This window comes from Tetrao urogallus (assembly GCF_951394365.1).
Source record: "Tetrao urogallus genome assembly, chromosome: 4".
Classification (NCBI taxonomy): Eukaryota; Metazoa; Chordata; class Aves; order Galliformes; family Phasianidae; genus Tetrao; species Tetrao urogallus.
In genome coordinates this window covers 45827128-45845937 of record NC_136817.1, presented here as the reverse complement: position 1 = coordinate 45845937, position 18810 = coordinate 45827128, and the positions used below count along the sequence as shown (strand labels likewise).

General features: G+C 37.7%; 1 protein-coding gene across 8 annotated transcripts in view; it reads left to right on the top strand.

The window, feature by feature from the left end:
- Window positions 1-18810, top strand: part of FIP1L1 (factor interacting with PAPOLA and CPSF1) — a gene marked incomplete at both ends in the record, with an annotated part of 38123 nt that extends 19313 nt beyond the window's left edge. For 3 of the 8 annotated variants that reach the window (XM_079534329.1, XM_079534328.1, XM_079534324.1), the window contains 7 exons: window positions 628-781; window positions 4042-4068; window positions 4597-4651; window positions 6585-6640; window positions 14457-14676; window positions 17810-17947; window positions 18663-18810. In XM_079534329.1, the coding sequence (XP_079390455.1) occupies window positions 628-781; window positions 4042-4068; window positions 4597-4651; window positions 6585-6640; window positions 14457-14676; window positions 17810-17947; window positions 18663-18810 (798 nt within the window). Of the gene's footprint in view, window positions 1-627; window positions 782-4041; window positions 4069-4596; window positions 4652-6584; window positions 6641-14456; window positions 14710-17809; window positions 17948-18662 lie in introns of all 8 variants that reach the window. The other 5 variants (XM_079534331.1, XM_079534330.1, XM_079534325.1 and 2 more) reach the window with 3 other exon arrangements.

Sequence of the window (18810 nt, the reverse complement as noted above, 5' to 3'; positions counted from 1 at the left end):
ATAAATAAGGCAGTACTATTTTACCATAAGTTATATTAGTTGTCTTTATGATTTTAGGCTTTATGGGCTTGGGTTACCTTGAGGCAACGAGTGAATGCATTAAGGTTGAACCCTCAATATCCTCTCCTGACTAAACTGTGTAGAAGAATCAAGTTTGCTTTGCTAGCTGCATTCCATCCCAGCTTGTTTGATTTTGAATAATGAAAATGGATTGTGGTACTTATGTTGAAAACACTTCATTGTGTTTTTCAACTGAACTTCTCACAGTGTTTAAGTAATTTAAAATCTTGGGTTTGTTTTGTTTTTTTTTTTCATTCTTTAAATGTTGATAGTTTTTTTAAAGAAGTATTTCCCTTTAAATATAAAAGAAGGATGATGTTAGGGCCATAATTCAGATGGCCTATATTCTCTCTAAAATCCAATGTTTATTGTTCCTTGTTGGCCTTTCTTCTCAGAGGTACTCGGCAAGTATGGGACACTGAACATAGGGATTGGAGTAGAACTTAAACTATCTGAATATGGCCTTTTAGGTGCATAATACTTCCCTGATAGAGTAACTGGGAAAAAAGAAAACTATCTTCTACGCTTTTTACGTAGCAATTGTAACTGCAGTTTGATATTTTACAGGTTCTTTCAGAACGATCTAATCCTGAAGTAGACAATTTTACCAAGCCACCTCCATTTTTCCCTCCAGGAGCTCCACCTACTCACCTTCCACCACCTCCTTTCCTCCCACCCCCTCCAACTGTTAGTACTGCTCCGCCTCTGATTCCTCCTCCAGGTAAATATTCAGTCCCACACAGACTTTGGAAAATAAGAGGCTGATGATAATGAATTAAAGATAGCACATTCCATGCTGATTTAAATGTACATGCAGAATTTCAGAATTTTGTGTTCTACTCTTTCCTTAGATATGTCTGCAAGATGTAAGGTGGTTTATTCTTTCGGTTAGAGTCCTAGTTTAGTACTTGATATCTTTATGCAACTTTTTGCATAGGTGTGCTGTGCTATTCTTACGAAACTCCTTACCTGTCCAGCTTTTTAAAGGTGAAAGAAATGCATGCATGCTACAAATCTAGCAACCAGGTTTGGCTTTTGTCTTCTGGTTTAAGAACAGGTTTATGACAAACACTTGTTCAGAAAGTCTCTTTCAACAGCCTTCCATGCTTCAAGTGGATTCGAAAATAACAATTAAGATCTGTGGGTTTGGTTTCTTCAGGCCTCTATTTTAATTGTGCTGTTGCCAGCTCTTTATCTTCAAAGTTATTCCTAAAATAGAATCTGCCATCCCTCCTAGGTTCAGTGAAGGGAGAGGGAAAAAAACGCACTCTTACCCAATATTAAACTGAGACTACTTGCCAGAAATTTAAGTATTCCAAATATAAAACATCCTCTAAAAGCTCCTTTGAAAAAGGATCCTGCTTTGAAGTTTGGTCTCTTGTTCTGAATTCATTCACTGTTGCAATTCACATCTTTTTTGAGGAAGGAGTTCTGGAATTCTAATTGCCAAACACAGAAGATTCTCAAATTCTCTTAAGAGACCACTATCTGTAGCAAAAAGATGGGTTTTTTGTTGTTTTTTTGGTTTACTGCTGTGTTGGTTTAATTTAAATCTAAAGAAGAAAGTGGATGCTTCTGTTGAACAGAATTTAATGGGTCAAAATGTTGTTTTATGTGCTGTAGTTTAAGAATATAATTAAAGTACAGTCTGTATTTGTGGGATTAGAAGGAGAGCTACTCAGGTATGAAAATTATGCTGCATAACTTTGGGAAGTTTGACTACTTAGATTTATACCGGGGCTTACCTAGTAACTGTATGTTTTTTTCATTTGAATAAGAAAATCTGTCTTAGTTTAGTGTGGTGAAAGAAGTTTTTATTCCAGGTTAGGCTGTATTGCAGTGTTCTGGGCTACTACATAGGTTAGCTAACTTGGAGTATGGTGTCAAGCATTGCCATACTTGATACCTTGCTCTGCATCATAGAGCGTGTGGCATTGCTTTCCTTCAGCGAAACCTACTTGGTGTTCTGCAACCATTTACTAGCCTTGAGTTAGTAGGTTGGTGTAGAGTATCCTGAAAGCAATTCTGAGTACATTAAGTAAAATTCTGTATTGATGCTACTCGGATTGCTTTTGACACAAACAGGAATATGTATCTTTGTGATGCTGCTGTGCAGTTTGTCTTAGGGACGTGATCCGTGCTGAATCTGCTTCTTGGGCTGATTTAGTCCCTGTGCTGGCTCAGTATTGCAGTCTTTTTTTTTCCTCATTTCTCAAAATAAATAGTTGTCTGATGCTTCAGGTAAGTTTTCATACCTCAAGCATGTTTTCACTGCTTTAATAGAAGGAGTGAAGTGTTAGAGATTGCTAATTTTCCCTTACTTGAAGTTCATGAATTTTTTGTTTTGTTTTGTTTCTGTAATTGCCTGATTCATTTGTTGAAATGCATGTAAATGGAACATACTTCAAACTGCCAGTAACATATTCAAATATCTTCTAAATTCACATTTAAAAAGCAGTTCTGGAAGATGGTCTGGGGTGTTGTGAAAAAATTCATATGCCTAAATTGAAGTTATTATTTTAATGTTTGGACAAAAATTGTAAAGATTTTCGTGGCTGATTTTAAAACTTACAGAGGATTTTCTGTAATATTCCCTCCTGTATCAGTGATCTCATCAGCAAAAAGCTGTACCTCTTGTTTAGGTTGTTGCTGATGTTGCCTTAAGACAAAACAGAAGTTTAGTTAAACAAAATCTTCCACATTACTGTGTATGGTAGTGGATACATTTTTCGTGGATTGTCAAATGATTGTATTTAAGCTGACTGCCTAATAGTTAAACACTTATATCTGCATGTTTATGCCCGGAAAAAGTATCTTGGCTTTAAGATGTGGTTGTTTTCTTTAAGTCATCTTAGTTTCCTCAGAGAAGTTGGAATTGTGCTCTCATTGAAAGGCTGATTTTTGGGCATCTGAGCACGAACACCTTGGTTTTAATACTAATTGATTTTATAACCTGCTAAATGTTTTTGTTGTTCAGGAGTGGCAAGGCCTTCATAACTTCAGTTTTTGAGGGAAAATAAATTGCAAGGTTAATAAGCACAGTGGTCAAAGGTGTAAAATGTATGAGAAGTTAAGCAAATGAGGTAGCTTTGTGTATTGTGATCACAAATGTGGTCCAGCGCCCCTTGGAAGTGTTCTGATTGGTTCCTGTGCATTTCAGTTCAGAACCCACTTACACAGAAGTCTGATACAGTAATTTTATCTCTGGGATGTTTTATGGAGTTTGAGGAGTGTTGCCACAGTGAACTAAAACTGGCACTGCCCTAGTTAAACTACTGCTGCCTTTAGAATGAAGTTTCTTTTTGGCATCTACCTGCAAAACAAGCAAGCAAGAAAACCAGCAGAGTTGCAACACTTTTTGGATGTTTTTGTATCAAAGGATTCTCACTTCCCAGATGTTTTTAAGAAAATAGATTACTAAGCATTTTTTTCCCCTTCAAGTAGCATCTGAATGATTAATTGCAGAGTGGCATAGCATTGACTGAAAAGTCGGTAATTCTTCTTGTTGCCAGAATATTTTGTCCATGTTGACATAGTATTTCCCATGCTAAGCCTTTAAGGGTCAGGGGCCAATTGCATTTCCTTTCATCTATTTATGGAATATAAATCAAAGCAAATAAGTTCTGTAGGATGTTACTTTCCTTCTGGATACTTAACATTTTAGGGTTATGAATTGACTTCTAATCTTGAGACAGATTCATTCTACACTATTTTTGCTTCTAATTAAATAAGATTCTGAAGAGTAGGAGCTTAAGAAGCCAGATTGAATTGTGCATGGCTTGCATAAAAGGTTAACGATAGGTGTTAATATCAGATCTTAATCTGGAAACATAGAAAATAAGTTACTCCTCTTGATAATGCGTGTTGTGATAGCTCAGTCTGATCTTAGATGTATAGATAACTACCCATTCAGTCTGATTTTAGGTCTGCAAGTGATAAGCACTGTTACTGTAACTGATACTTTATTTGTTATCATTTTAGGTATACCAATAACAGTACCACCACCAGGTAAAGTTGCTTACATTTTTTTTTTCCACGTTTGATTAAAAAGTAAACACTTAATGATGTACAGTTTATTGAGTTCTTTTTAGTTAAATACAGAGGAAAAGTTTAGAAATACTAAGCTATGTGCATAGATGTAGACTTAGTCCACAAAGGCAGAGAACTATGAAAAAGCTCTTGCCTACCTCGTTTCTTAGAAGTTGTGTACTTCCTCCTTCACTTTCCATTCAGTTTTTCTATTACACAGAAAACAAGTGTGATTGTTGTTTATAAAGCATTGGTTGTTACTCAAGAATTTTCCTATGCTTCTAAATTCTGTGTTTTTTAAGATTAATACACTGATTTAAAGTACTGATATTTAACACCTTGCCTTTGTTAATCTGGAAAGCAGTTCTCAATTTTACCAGATAAGCTTGTTTACAGTAAACTGAAAAACAGTTTGTTGCACTGTGCTCTCTGAAATGCCGAACTCAGTTCTCTTGTGTTGTTCTCCTTTCCATCTCCCCCTGCCCCTCCCCCAATAAATTATTACAGGCTTTCCACCACCTCCTGGCGGTCCTCCACCTTCCCTCATACCCACCATAGAAAGGTGATTATCTGTTGGAAATCCTATAAAGCAATCTATCAGTGTTTTGTAACTAATAAATCAGATGTTAGTGACGACTCTTAGACTACTCAGTGAGTTTTATCTAACAGTGAAGAGACGGTTTCCAATTTTTACAGTATATTTCCAGAAATGTTACTAGTCTCATGTCTTTCATACTTAATATTCTTTTGAGAAGGTTACATGACCACTTAGCTAGTTTTGTTATGATACTGTATCAGTGTCAAGACTTAAGACAAAAGTTAAGGCAACAGTTGTTAGAGTATTCTTTGGCCATCTGAAGGCTGAGTTGGGTTAACCTCGTAGTTCACCTCATATGCACTGTATCCCCTAAACACAATTAAACAATTCGGCCCTTGTAAGCTACAGGAAATACAGGAGTTTGTCAGAATCCAAATTTGTATTTATACTATTTATACTGTTTGTAAATGCACAGATTTGATAGGCTTAGTGGTATTTTTATATATACAAATGTATATAGCCAACTCAAGTAGGTGAAACTATATATATATATATATATGTACATATATATATGTGTGTGTGTGTGTATATATATATATATGTATGTATATATATATATATATGTATGTATATAATGTACACACACACATTTAAAAGGTGTTGGAAAAAAATATATATGTATATGTATGTATATATAGTAAAATAAAATAAAAAATTTAAAAGGGGGGGAAAAAAGTGGTCAGCTCAGCTCTTGAAAAGTATTTATATTATGATGTAGGGCCCAAGCCAGGTTATACACAAAGTTCACTTACTATGGTGCAAGCCTCTTTTCAGTCTATTCGATTTCACTGGAAGAAGGTGTGTGTGTCTGTTCCTTTGAAATTGAAAATTCTGTTAATGTCTTTGCTGCAGGATGATGAGGGCAGATATTAGAGAAAATCCACTTCTGATTTAATTCAGAAAAAAAAAAAACTGTATACATTCACTGTGCATGAAAGTAAATTTGTTTTTCATACTGACTGTTATTGTGACTGTGTCTCCTGTTAAGCAGTAGTCACTTAATTACTTTGAGTAAATATTTACGTTGGTTTTGAAATACAGTGTGAAAAAATCTAGTTTCTTGTAGTGCTTGGGAACTACGTCATATACTGTTAGATGTTGCAATGTTGCATTGGCCTTTCTCTACCTTTGGTTTTTTGTTTGTTTGTTTTAAACCAAACTAACCCCAAACTTGGTTTTCTTTGTTTTAATACTACACTGCCTTCAGGAACAGAAATAGCATTCAATTTAAATATGGCATAGGTAATTTATTCAAGCTATGTAGGAAGTGGTAAAAAATCATGAAAGAATTTTGTGTTTGAATTATGTCTTATGCACATATCATCCATTTTAACCTTCCTAGTTTCACCTACTTGAGTTGGCTGTCTCTGAAAGGAGTCACAATAGAAAATATGTAGTTCATTTAATACTATATTTATAGAACTACACATTTGAAGTCCACCTGTTCTTAGATATGCTCACATACCTACTTGTTAACAGAAAGAATGGGAATGGTTTCATTCACAGAAGAAGCACTTCCAAGCAATTGTACATTAAGTTCAATATCTTTGCAGTAATGTGATATAATCAATATTTGAAATAGAAAATTCCTAGAACATAGAAAAGAACAGTTCCAGTGTAATATTTGTTTTGAATATATGGGGATTTTTATTTTTTTTTTTAATTTTAAGAAGAGGTTAGAGAATGCTGTTGTCATCTTCTTTATTAAACTGTGAAGTAATGCTTGATTGCTTTCTTAATTAGTAATGCTCAGAATGGAATACTTAACTTACAACAGATATCTTCTTTTAGTCTGTAAGATGGTAACAATTCTGTGAAATAGTACTAAGAGTGTGTCTTTTGGTGGAATTAGCTTTAATGGTAATACTGAATTTTACATGTATTTTCTTCTCAACAGTGGACATTCCTCTGGCTATGACAGTCGTTCTGTTCGTGCATTTTCATACGGTGGTGGTGAGTAAGTTTGCTGGCTTTCAAAAACTTTTATTAGTGTGCTGTCAAATTGTTTTCAATGCTTACCAGGATTTTAGCTGTGAGTCTAACTAAACAGGTCCTTTCAGAAATTCATTATGAAATCTCATTGCCTGCCGTTGTGACCAGTAGATACTGTTGCAGATGTATCAGCCGTTCCTAAGCTCTGTTCTTTTGCTTACTTAATTTGTATGCTGATATGTGTCTTGAAAAGTATGTCAGAATTTTAACCAGGAAGATCAATAATTGAGAAATCCTAAGTGATGCAAATATTCTTTAAAAAAATTGTTTGTCTGAGATATTGTGATCTTTTTGTAGCCTGTTGCAGAAGTTGATTTTCTTTCTGTTTTGGTGAATGTGATGGAAAAAAATCTGATGCTGAAAAATATAATCTTCTGGTTTTATAATGAAGATGAACTGGAATAGAAGTTCCATTGTGTGGAATCAAATGGAAGTTCACTGAGCTTAGCAGTGAGTTGAGAACTGTTATCTAGCATACAGCTCTGCTTCTTCAGTAAAAGAAAGTAATTGAAATACTGAAATGTCATCTTCCTGATTTGGCCCACATGGGAGAATATAAGGTGAACATGTAGCCAGTCACTAATGCTGCCTTCAGTGCATCTGCCTGGTCTTTTTCTCCCGCTGATTTTTCTGTCTCCTTGCTATTTGTTCCTTAGATCTTGGCTTCTTGAAGGCAAAATGGTAGGGAAAGTTTTGTCCTGTTCAGGGAGGGATACAGAAATGTTCAGCACAGATCAAACATTCCTATAGTGTACCTCCCAAATATTTACAAGCCTTTAGAAGGTATTAAAAATAACATTTGTTAATGGTAATTTCTTGAAGCTAGATAAGTTTAGTGAGTAGCAAATGGTACTTTGTTAGCATTTCAGGGATCCTGATCAATTTCTAAGTGTTTGCGTTCATGCTTGGAAGCTTGTTATGCATTAAAGAACTCTTGAAGTAAATGAACAGCTGCTTTATGCTGACTGCTTTTTTAGCAAAAACAACCATGTTTGCTGAAGTTGGGAAAAAGTAGAGCTGAGTGAGACATCTAACATGGTCTTGTTGACTAATTTCCCAAAGTTTTAACAGGTAAAGCCATGCAGAGTATCACAAGGAGAGCTTATAGTCTATAAGTCTAAGACTCAAGGAGAGTCTTATAGTCGAAAGTACGTATGTTGCATCTGATAGGCAGTCTCCAGTTTTCACTTTGGAATGTCTTTTGATAGAATTTCCTATTCTGTCAAATACTTACAGAAACATGAAAATGTGTCTTTTTATGTTGGCCTTCACGGGGGAGGGGTGGCATGTTAATGTTACTGCAGTACTGATATACTAAAGATGACTGTCATTGTGGTCGTGCCAGCAAACAAAATATTGGCATACATGCCTTAAACTTCTCTTCTGTGCTAAGAAAAATTCGGGGTATTTCTTCCTCCTCTTTCTTCTGAAGGAGGAAATGATGTATTTACAGCTTGTCCAATGAGACAAGTTAGGCACGTTTCCTAGTTGAGGGATGTGAATACTTAGTGTTATGTAGAAAAGGTAATTAAAGAGTAGTTTGTAATGTGGTCTGTCTTGTTCAGATTCTTTCTCAAGTTATTGCAGTTTTCTGAAGGTTTTTTTTTCACTGGAAATTAGATCTGTTAGTAAAAAACTTTAAGTCAAGGTTTTTGTCAGTTCCTCTTCCTCCCTTAGCCTCCAGCCAGTAGCATTGAAGTATTTTCTAAAGGAGAAGAAAAAGCTCAATGACAAGGAAGGTAATTGATTTCTTTACCCATTTGGAGAAGAAAAAAAAAAAAAAAAAAAAAAAAAAGGACTTGCTGTTTTTTTAAATTTATGTTCATTTATAACTGTGGACAGTTCTTAACACCCTGAGTTTGATTTACAGTTTTGAAGATTCATAATCCTTATCACTCTGCCACATGATTATTATTTTTTTTCCCCTTGGTTGGTTATAGAAGCATGACATCCTTAGTTTCCTAATGTTCATATAGTGACTGTTAATGAATGTCTGAGCTGGTCTTAGTTCTTGAGAAAAAGATAAGTAGATGGAGCATGTTTTAATTCATGCATTCTAGTAGATAAAGATGTGAATGCTCCTGCTGCTACTAATTCTGTTTTTCTTGAGTGTGCTTTAAAGTTTCCCACAGGATAGTTGTGCATCTCATCCGAATTTATTTTCATTTATGTTTCCTGATATACTACAGTCATTTGGTCTTAAAATTTCTATCTACTCAGCTCTTACAGTGTTCTGAGCTTCTGGAGCATGTCTGAGCAAACAGAGGATCCTGGTTTACTTGAATTAATTTCCAGCCACAGACTACTGTCTAGTATTCTTTAGATTTGCTGAAACATGTGGATGTTTTGTCTTAGGCTTTTACCTACTTTCCTTAGCAGATGAGTTTCATTCCTTCTCACATCTCTCCTTTCTTCATCTCTCTCCTTATAAAGTCATGAAAATTGACAGAAGCAGCAGAAGCTTTTAAAAGTTGAGTCGTCTAATGTGTTAAGTAACATCTCCAAGCTGAAATTCCCCATGCAGATGTCAGTCATAATGTGTGATAGGTTAATCAAAGTGAAAAGTGACTTTACAGTGCCCCTTGTTTTCTGGAGTAATGGGTTTCTTAGAACTCTAAAGTTTAAATGAGGAGTTATATTGCTGAGAAGAGAGGAGTAAAGTCTTAAAGAATTTTCTTGCATCTTTCTCACAGGAAGATCCTTAACACAACAAGCAATATGTTCTGTCCAGTTATGAGTTCAAATTAAAAAATACTTCTGCCATCATTTTGTGCCTTTGACATGAGAGAAGCAAAAAAACAGCTTAATTAAGTCAGCACTTAATTCATGATTGAGCCTAATTGCTTTCTTTGCCACATCTTAGTCTGGAATTCATCTTTGTGAAAATAATCCTCAGTTTTTGTTAGGACCATTCCTCAAAAAAACCTCAAAATATTTTCTGGTGGAGATGAGTGGATAAGTGCCTCTGTGGAACCATACAGGTGATATCACCTCATATCTGTAATACATTTATACAGCAGAGGCTCTTGCAGAAAATTGTGCATTTTACTTTTTACGTTAGCAAAATAGCAGTATGGTAGCAATAGTAGGTTAAGCTAATTCTGGGCAGAAAAAAATCGCCTGTTCTGGCTGTGAGCATGGAGCACTTGTTCTGGTATAATACTGTATTTAGACCAGCTTTAATCCTTCTTTTCAGCTGATAATTTTTCCCAAATGGGGAGAAAATGAGCACCTCCTCTTTCCCAATGTATCTGGCATCTCTATTGTAGCAAAAACTTTCATGTATGAACAAAGCAATTGTCTGTCTCTAAACTCAGACTTCATATGGGTTTTGGGATCTGTAGAGGCTCAGTGGCAGGTGGTTGCTGTTGCGGGTATCCTTCCAGTGAAAGATGAAGGTCTTACCTTCACCATTCTCATCTCACAACGTGATCCATACCCTGTTTGAATTTTGCCTTATATTTTACCAGTGTTCTCAGTGTAAATTAGGTAAATTGAGAACTTACTGGTGCAGTATAGTACAGATGATTGTTTTACAGAGAATTAGTGCGGATACTTATTTACTAGTTGATTCCACTGGATCTCAACCTGTTACCTTCTTTAGCAGTCAGCATGTTTGATGGCAGGGAAAGATGGGTGTATGAAACACATAGCAAAAACACAGGCCCTGATTAAGGCACTAGCCTTTCTTCTGCTTATTAAAATTACTCATCTTATGCCTTGGTGTCTTTATCCTAGACTTGGCCATTTTTCTCACTGCAATCTCAATAGGAATGTAGCATAGTAGCCGTGGTATAGCTGCAAGAATATCTTACCTTTGTGCTCTTCTGCTGCATCAAATGCAGTTTCTTCAATTTGTTTTTAAATCCTTTCTTGAGTCAGTGCTACCTTTGTCATCTCTCAGTATATACAATGCATTTGGCTTGCTGGTAAAGCATCTTGATTGTTGCTGTTTCCTGAAGCATTTTTTTTATTCAGTGCTCTGAATTTTTCTTTACAAAATGTGTACATGCAATGAATTTAGCACTACAGAAACAGTTCCAGAGACAGTATTTTTTGAGGCACAGAGAAAATGTATTAATGCTTTGCCTTATATTGTGACACTACGCATCTGGAAAACTACTGGCTGTCTGTTTCAAGTTCCTTCTCTTCCTAGTTTAAAATTCAGAATTAAACTTTAAAATCAAAATGGAGTAAAATAGTCCACCTGGAGGAGACCTACAATGGTAGTCTCTTCCAACTGTCTGACCATTTCAGGGCTAACCAAAAGTTAAACCATATTAATGAGGGCATTATTGTGTAAAATCATAGAATGGCTTAGGTTGGAAGGGACTTTATAGACCACTGAGTTCCAACCCCCTTCCATGTGCAGGGCTGCCACTTATCAGATCAGACTGCCCAGGGCCCCATCCAACCTGACCTTGAATGCCTCCAAGGATGGAGTATCCACAGCTTTTCTGAGCAGTCTGTTTCAGTACCATGCCACCCCCTTGAGTAAAGATTTTCCTTAGCACCTAATCTAAATTTCCTCTCTTTCAGTTATAAACCATTCCCTCTTGTCCTGTCACTATCTGCCCATGAAAAAGTTGATCCTTTCCTGTTTGTAAGCTCCCTTCAAGCAGTGGAAAGCTGCAGTGAGATCTCACCAGATAATTCTCTTCTCCAAGCTGAACAAGCCCAACTCCCTCAGCCTTTCTTTGTAGGAGAGGTACTCCAGCCCTCTGATCATCTTCTCTTTCTAGTGCCAGGGGCCCATGGCCTGGGTGCAGTGCTCCAAGTCGGGCCTTATGAGAGTGGGTTAGAGGGGAACAGTCAAACAGTCACCTACTCTCTACTGGCCACCTCTCCTTTTGATGCATCTCAGGCTATGGTTGACATCTGGGCTGCAAGTGTGCACTGCTGACTTAAGTCCAGCTTTCTATGTAGTTTTCTGGGCTTTTTTTGTGAGTTCTCCTCCGGAATCCATAATACCTTCTTCACAGTGCTGCTGTCAGTGAGCTCTTCTCATTTCTGCACACACATCTGGGAATTGCCCTGACCCAATTGCAGCATCTTACTTTGGGTGTTGTTGAATCTCATTACATTCTTGTGGACCCACTTTTCAAGTTCTTATAGAATCACAGCATGGCTTGTGTTGGAAGGGATGTTAAAGAGATTGAAATGTTTGTCAGTATTCAAGAGGCTTGGTACGTCAGCCACCATTCTAGGAAGCCTGTTCCAGTGTTCAACCATCTTTACAGTAAAGGAATGTTTCCCAATGCCCAGTTTGAATCTCTCTTGGAACAGCTTTGTACCACTCTTTCATTTTCTATCATTGGTTCCCAGGAGTGGAGCTCAGCACCTCCCTCTGCTTCCTCTCTTCAGGGAGCTGCAGGAAGCAATAAGGTCATCTCTCAGGCAGCCTCTTTTTGTCCAGAACGCACAGCCCAAGTGTCCTCAACCTCTCTTTACAGGACATGTCTTACAACCTTTGTTGCCTCCCTCTAGGCACATTTATTGTGGAGCCCAGAACTTCACACAGTATTTGAGGTGAGGATGTACCAATGCTGTATGTAGCAGGAGAGTCACCTCTTTTTACCAGCTAGCTTAGCTGGGTGTGATGCAGCCCAAAATATGGCTTGCCCTCTTGGCTGCCAGGGTACAGTGCTGGCTCATGCTGAGCTGCTGTCCCTGGCGCCCCAAGGTCCCTTTCTTCTGAGCTGCTCCCAGCCAATCATCTCCCAGCCTCTGCTTGTGTCTGACATTGCTCCATCCCAGCTGAGCAGCCCACATTTTCCTCTGTTGAATGAACGTCCTGCTGTTGCTGATTGTCCAGTGCTCCAGTATATCCAGATCCCTCTGCGAGGCCTCTCATCCCTCCAAGGAGTCTGCAGCACCTCCCACTTTAATGTTATTAGTGAACTTACTGAGGATACATTCCACTCCAACATCCAGCGTTTCAAATGATAAGAATGTTAAAAATGATTTTTTCTTTTTTGTTGAAAATATTAGAAGAATGGATGCATACGGAAAGCCACAATGGAACACCAGTTTATTTTAGAAAATGCACTCCCTTAAAATCTTTGTGCTTTGTAAATTATTACTGGTGGAAATCTAGATAGGACATACGCTGTATTTTCAGAGTAACACATAACTGGTTTATCTCAGTGTTGTTGGAGTGACAGTGACATGCTTTTTTCTGATGAGAATTACTGCAGGTGTGAAGGAGTAACCTGGATTCATCATAGCAGTTTATAATACCCTTAATAAAAAAAGGTAATTGTTTGGTGGTGTGCAATTAGAGTCAAGCTGAAGTTCACACTTCAGATCAGAATATTGTGTCAGCCAGTGTGTTCAAACTTTGTAGACCATACGTATGTTGTTGACATAGTGGCAAGTCAAGGAAATTAGCAGTCTTTAAAGTCCAGCTGTTTTTTTGCTATTTCTGGCTCCTTTCCTTAGAAGAATGTCAGTTTTGGCAGTGTATAACTGTTGTGTTAGGGTATTTTTTTTTCTGTTAACTCCTCATTTTCTCTGTAGCTCTGAAGTGAAGCAGCGTCAAGCATTTTGTTAAAAGCAAACCTTCATAGAAATGCTTTTTTAAAAAATTACAATGCTTTTCATTGCAAATGTATTTTTTAACAATGAAGTGTTTTTTTCCTGCTGTGTTGCCTGCTCAAAAGGTCTTTTGTATTACTCCTTCAGACATTTGGCAAACTGCTGATGGGAGCTTCTGCCTGCCAAGGGTTTCTGGGGCAGGCATGCTCCAGATGTGATAGGCAGGGCAATTTGAACATAGCTGAGAGAGAGCTGGGAAGTACTAAATACAGCATTAGTAATGTACTTATGTTACTGAGTAGTGTTTCTATTAATTATATGATTAATGTCACTTCACAGCGCTGTGGAATCGAGTGAATATTGTTCTGGTATTATAGATAATGAAGGGGAACTCCAGCTATTTGTTGGACAGTATATTATCACTTGGTAGGAAATCAGATAAGCAGGAAGTTGGAATTTGCGGCCTCTCTATGCCCACTAGAGAGTGCTGTTTCCAGTTAAATACTTCAGCCCTTATTTTTCAGTAATAGGATGCATCCCTGGGACTTCTGGAGGGGGAAAGCAGGACAAAACAATTGGGGCATTAAGATTAGAGCTATTTATTACATCTGAGTTGGCGAGGAGCAAGGGAGGAGCACATCTATTCTGCTATTGCTGGTTACCTGGAGAGGTAACCGTGAGACAACCATAACTGTGTTGTGCTGTGACTTCCTTCTTAACTTCTTAAGCATTTAGTCTTTGAACAATACACTTCATTTTCTGAAACTGCACTGGTTTAGCAGTAATAGTGATTGTGATGAGTCTTTGTTAGAAATAGCATCTTACAGCATGTGATCAGGAGCGTTATTTCTTCTCTCCAGAGTGAGTCTGTGGACAAATCTCTAAAGTTACCATTATGTTCTGTGATGAAAAAAGTGTGGTGAAGAGAACACTGAGAGTAACTAATATCAGTAACACTGAGAGTAAAAATAGCTGTATGCCTCATTTCCTTAGTTTTTCTGTGGACTGTGTTACCTGGTTCTGTATCTCTTCATAAGGAGTGTTTAAAGGAGTGTTGAGGCCTTTACTAGCATCGTGGAAAAAATGCAGAGTTTGCGCAAAACTAATTTCTACCTGAAAGGGAAAGATTGGAAAATGTCTTTGAAGGAGGCTAACAAACGTCTGCTTTCACACATAAGTGCTACAGTTTTCTTATGGTATCTGATTTTGTTCTTTCTAATACCGGCGTCTTTTTCTTTAGTCACCTTTCCGCACCTTGCAGGTTCTGCTCCTTCATGGTCTAGTCTTATGGACAGCAGCAAACAGTGGGATTACTATGCACGGCGAGAGAAGGACAGGGAGCGGGACAGAGATCGATCTCGGGATCGAGACCGGGACCGGGACCGAGACAGAGACAGAGAACGTACCAGAGACAGGGAAAGGGACCGAGATCACAGCCCATCCTCAAGCGCGTTCAACAGGTCAGTGCAACGTCTCAAACATGCTGCAGCTCTGTTTTAAGCCCTGAGGCCTTGCTATGTCATGTGCTTTAGTGTTAAAGTCCAATGTTCATCTGTATATTCCAAGAGATGGAGGGTGTGGCCTCTTCCCTTGCTCCCTTTACAATTGGAAACTGAAATTCAATTTCTAAATGTAAAACAGAAATGGAGAAGCTACAGTATACGTCCAAGTTGTTTGTAATTTGTTTTAATACAGAGTAAAGGTGGGATTTAAGCACTGTGTATGAGATATTCTGCTCTCTTTCACCTCAGTTGTTGTACAAAAACCTGCAGAAGTATTTAATGAGTCTTAGTTGCCATCTCAGTGCCACGAGCAATACGGAACAACATTTGTCCGTAATTAACGGTGTTGTGAGCTGCAGAGATGGGTACTTCAGTCATTTGCACTGGCTGGATACCAATCTGTCCAATGAAACTTTTTAAAACTTACTTTAAGGCCAACAACAATTTTATTTTTTTAAAATTTCTTTTCAGATGGATAATTATTACTCTTCAGGCTTTCAAACCTAATTGCTTTTAAAAAAAGGTGCAGCTATTCTGCAGTTCATGCGCACAAACAGAAGGCATTTAGTGCTGAACCTTCTGTGACTCCATAGAGTTGTGTTGGCTTGCCAGATTTATTCATATTTATTTTCTTCAATATTTGCTAAATATTTTGGAGTGGACGTCTAGATTGCTTTTCTCAGTTTTTATTGTTAAATTTGAATTTTGCAGAAAAATATACATGAGCTATTAAGCTGATTGTTTTTGCTAATGGTTTTATGCTGGAGGAAATGAGAACACCCAGAGTTAACGCAAACGACTTCAACTGAGAGACAAGATTTTTTTGCACGATGTTTGTTAGCTAAAGGCCCAAACTAGATGCAGGAAAGCAGCTTTTCCATGTGCACGGATGCCAAAATTATTGCAGTGATGTCCTCTCCTGTGCGCATGTGCTGCATTACAGGGTCAGTTTCTAAGAACTCAGCCCAATCTAAACATCTGTTTCTCAGACAGCTTGATTGAAGGCCAGAAAGGAGCCTGGTCATTCAAGGGTGCTTGAAATGAACCTTAATAGCTTCCAGGCCCAGAGAAATCTCTGTGCTGCTGCCAGAGTTATCTGCAAAGGAGGGGGAAGAGCAGGCCTCAACTTTTTTTTATGTGACTAAATTATCCACCATCTGCAGCAAAGCTGTTGCCACATGGCTGTGTTAAGAAAATGGGAGGCCCTTAGCTCGTATGAGTTGGTTTGGGAATCACAGAGAAGGTGGAAGTGATTTAATAAAGACTGAACAGGCAGGCATAATATTTCTGTATGTTTTGTTTATACATAAATGCATATTTTAAGAAGGTTTATTTCAATTTTGTGCATTCAAAAATTGAGCTATGAGAATGTGAAGTATTCTGGAGACAACACAGATGCATTGCTTTTATTTGAATTCCCTTTGTTTAAACTTAAGCAATAGTATGGCGAGATTTGGGATAAGGATTATCTTTACCTTTTTACTGCTCAGAAATTACTCTTTTTATATGTTTTTGGCAGTTGTTGTCTCAATTTAAAAAATCTATATATTTTTTTAGAATTGTAAGAAAATTTGATGTTTTTTTTTTTTTACTTTATTAGTATAACCAAAATGTGCTTTATAAATAAACCCTCAGTTGTGTTTTATTCCTTCTTTGTCCTGCTGTCCTCAGATGAAATTGTGCATTTTTTCAGCATACCCCTTGAGAAAAGGCAGTGGTTTTTTGGACTGATTTCTTCTGCAAAGAGTATGGTTTTGATTCTGTTCTGTTAATTTGCAACGTTTAGTTGCTTCTGAAACGTACAGATCTCTGTCTGATTGGTATCTTACCTGTCTCATGGCTGCTCCTTAGTAATTTAAAGAAAAGAACCTATATTTCTGAGGTTATTGGAGCCAATAATCCCACAAAGCAGAGCATGTTTGACCGGAACCAGGAAAAGGTTCCTTTAAAGGAAAGAACTTGGTGTCCAGGTGGATTGAGCAGGACTGAACAGTCAGTGTGATAAAGGTCAAAATGCAGTGAGCTGAATTCCTTAGTGAGATCTTAAAGAAATGATATTGACACCTGGGTCACTGTCACAGAAGTAGTAATGGACAGTGCCAAGAGTGGAGCAGCTGTGTGACTGCGCAGGTGACAAGCAGTGGCACAGACTGCCCAGAGTCTGCAGAGTCTCCTCTTGGAGGACGTGGGCATCCGCCTGCTCCAGATGTCTCTGCTTGAGCAGGGGTGGGCCCAGATGGACCCAGAGGTCCCTGTCCACCTCAGCCATCCTGTGATCTGCCATAGCAGATTGGAGCTGCTCACTCTGAGATGTAGTGAGTGCATCATGTTAATGTAGTCATTTATCAGTGCAGCTGTATTACTTAGTCGTAAGTCATAACTTTGAGATGTAGTTTTCTTAATTTCAGTGTATGGATTTGTAATGTTTCTTAGAATAACAGAGTTTCTGAGTTCTGTTTGATGCTTCCCTACGCTACCCTAAATTGCTGATTTTTAATTTTTTTTTATTTTCTTCGTGATACAATCGTATAAAATTTCATTGAAAGCTGTTGCTTCAGGCATCCGCCCCTTCTCTGAGGTTTTTGTGCATGGCTGTAATGATCACTGATGTAATGTTCTCATTTGGGAAATGGCGTCTAGATCCAAGTTATGGCAGATAAAATTGTTTTGACTTGAATTCTCACTGCTGCAGTGCATGACAAAGCTCTCTTGAGGTGAGCTGTTCTCCTTGCATGATTTGTCTGATCTGCTGCTGTCCAGGCAGCTGGGAAAAGACTTGGTTTTTTTATGGTAAATGTTAGCAAAGAAACATGAAGGAAAGAATGTAACACTTGGCTTTTGTCAGCTTAATAGTATAAAAATAAGCCTGGTTATGTTGTATCTTCTTGTAGGACTTGGTAAGTCCAGAGTATAAGGCAAAGAGCTTTAATAGCCTTTTAACATAGGGTGCGGATTTGGCTTTGGTTTAGAAACACAGAAGCAACATGAAGATTTTTTTGGTCATTTTTCTCAAAAGTGTGTAAAGATTTCTTATGTATATATATAGATACTGCTTAGTGTTACTGTCCTGAAAAGGTCTTCTTTTCATCAGTGATGAGGAACGATACAGATACAGAGACTATGCAGAAAGAGGCTACGACCGCCATAGGACAAGCAGAGAGAAGGATGACCGACACAGAGAGAGGAGACACAGAGAGAAAGAAGATACGAGGCACAAATCATCTCGAAGGTTTGATTTTTTTTTTTTTTTTTTTTTTTTTTTTTTTTTTTTTTTTAAACAGGATAATAAACCAGCTTAAAAAATATTTTTTTAAAAGAACCCCAAACTGGAGTTTTGTGGAAAGACTGTAAACACTTAGATGTACTACTTGGAACAAGTCTGCTGTATAAAATGTGGACAGCGTTGGTGCAGGGTAACTTCATATTGATGCATGTGGCTGTCTTGGATAGTGAATAGAAATTATAAATTTGTGGAAAAAAAATCTAAAATGATGGGTGAGAAAGAGGTAGAGTGAAGCTGACATTCATCAGCATTAACACATGAATGTAGTGAAATAACTCTTATTTTCACTCCATAGGAATTATTCATCTTGATCCTTTCTGAATTAGAAATTCAGGCAGAGGGGGTGAATAAGAAGTTAAACTTTTAGGGATACTAGTAGGAATGTGACATAACTAGAATTACTACTATTAGAATATGGGTTGCAAATCTAAAATTATTCAAACATTGCAGTAAAAATAAAAAATACAGGGTGTGTGAATGTACACGACACTACTTGAACACTTCAGCTTGATTCTGATATCCAACTACTATGTGGAACAAAACAGGAGAAGGTGCCAGTTTTCAAGTATGAACGCAAAGGCTGTAGTTTTCAGTACTCTAACGAAGGGGGGCCAAAGTGTCATGCAATTGCTGGAGGTGTATTTTCCCTCTTTTTATTTAGTAACAGCAGGCGCCGTCACGACAGTGAAGAAGGGGACAGCCACAGAAGGCACAAACACAAAAAATCCAAACGAAGCAAAGAAGGAAAAGAAGCCAGCAGTGAACCTGCTCCTGAGCAGGAAAACACTGAAGCTGCCCCCGCGGAATAG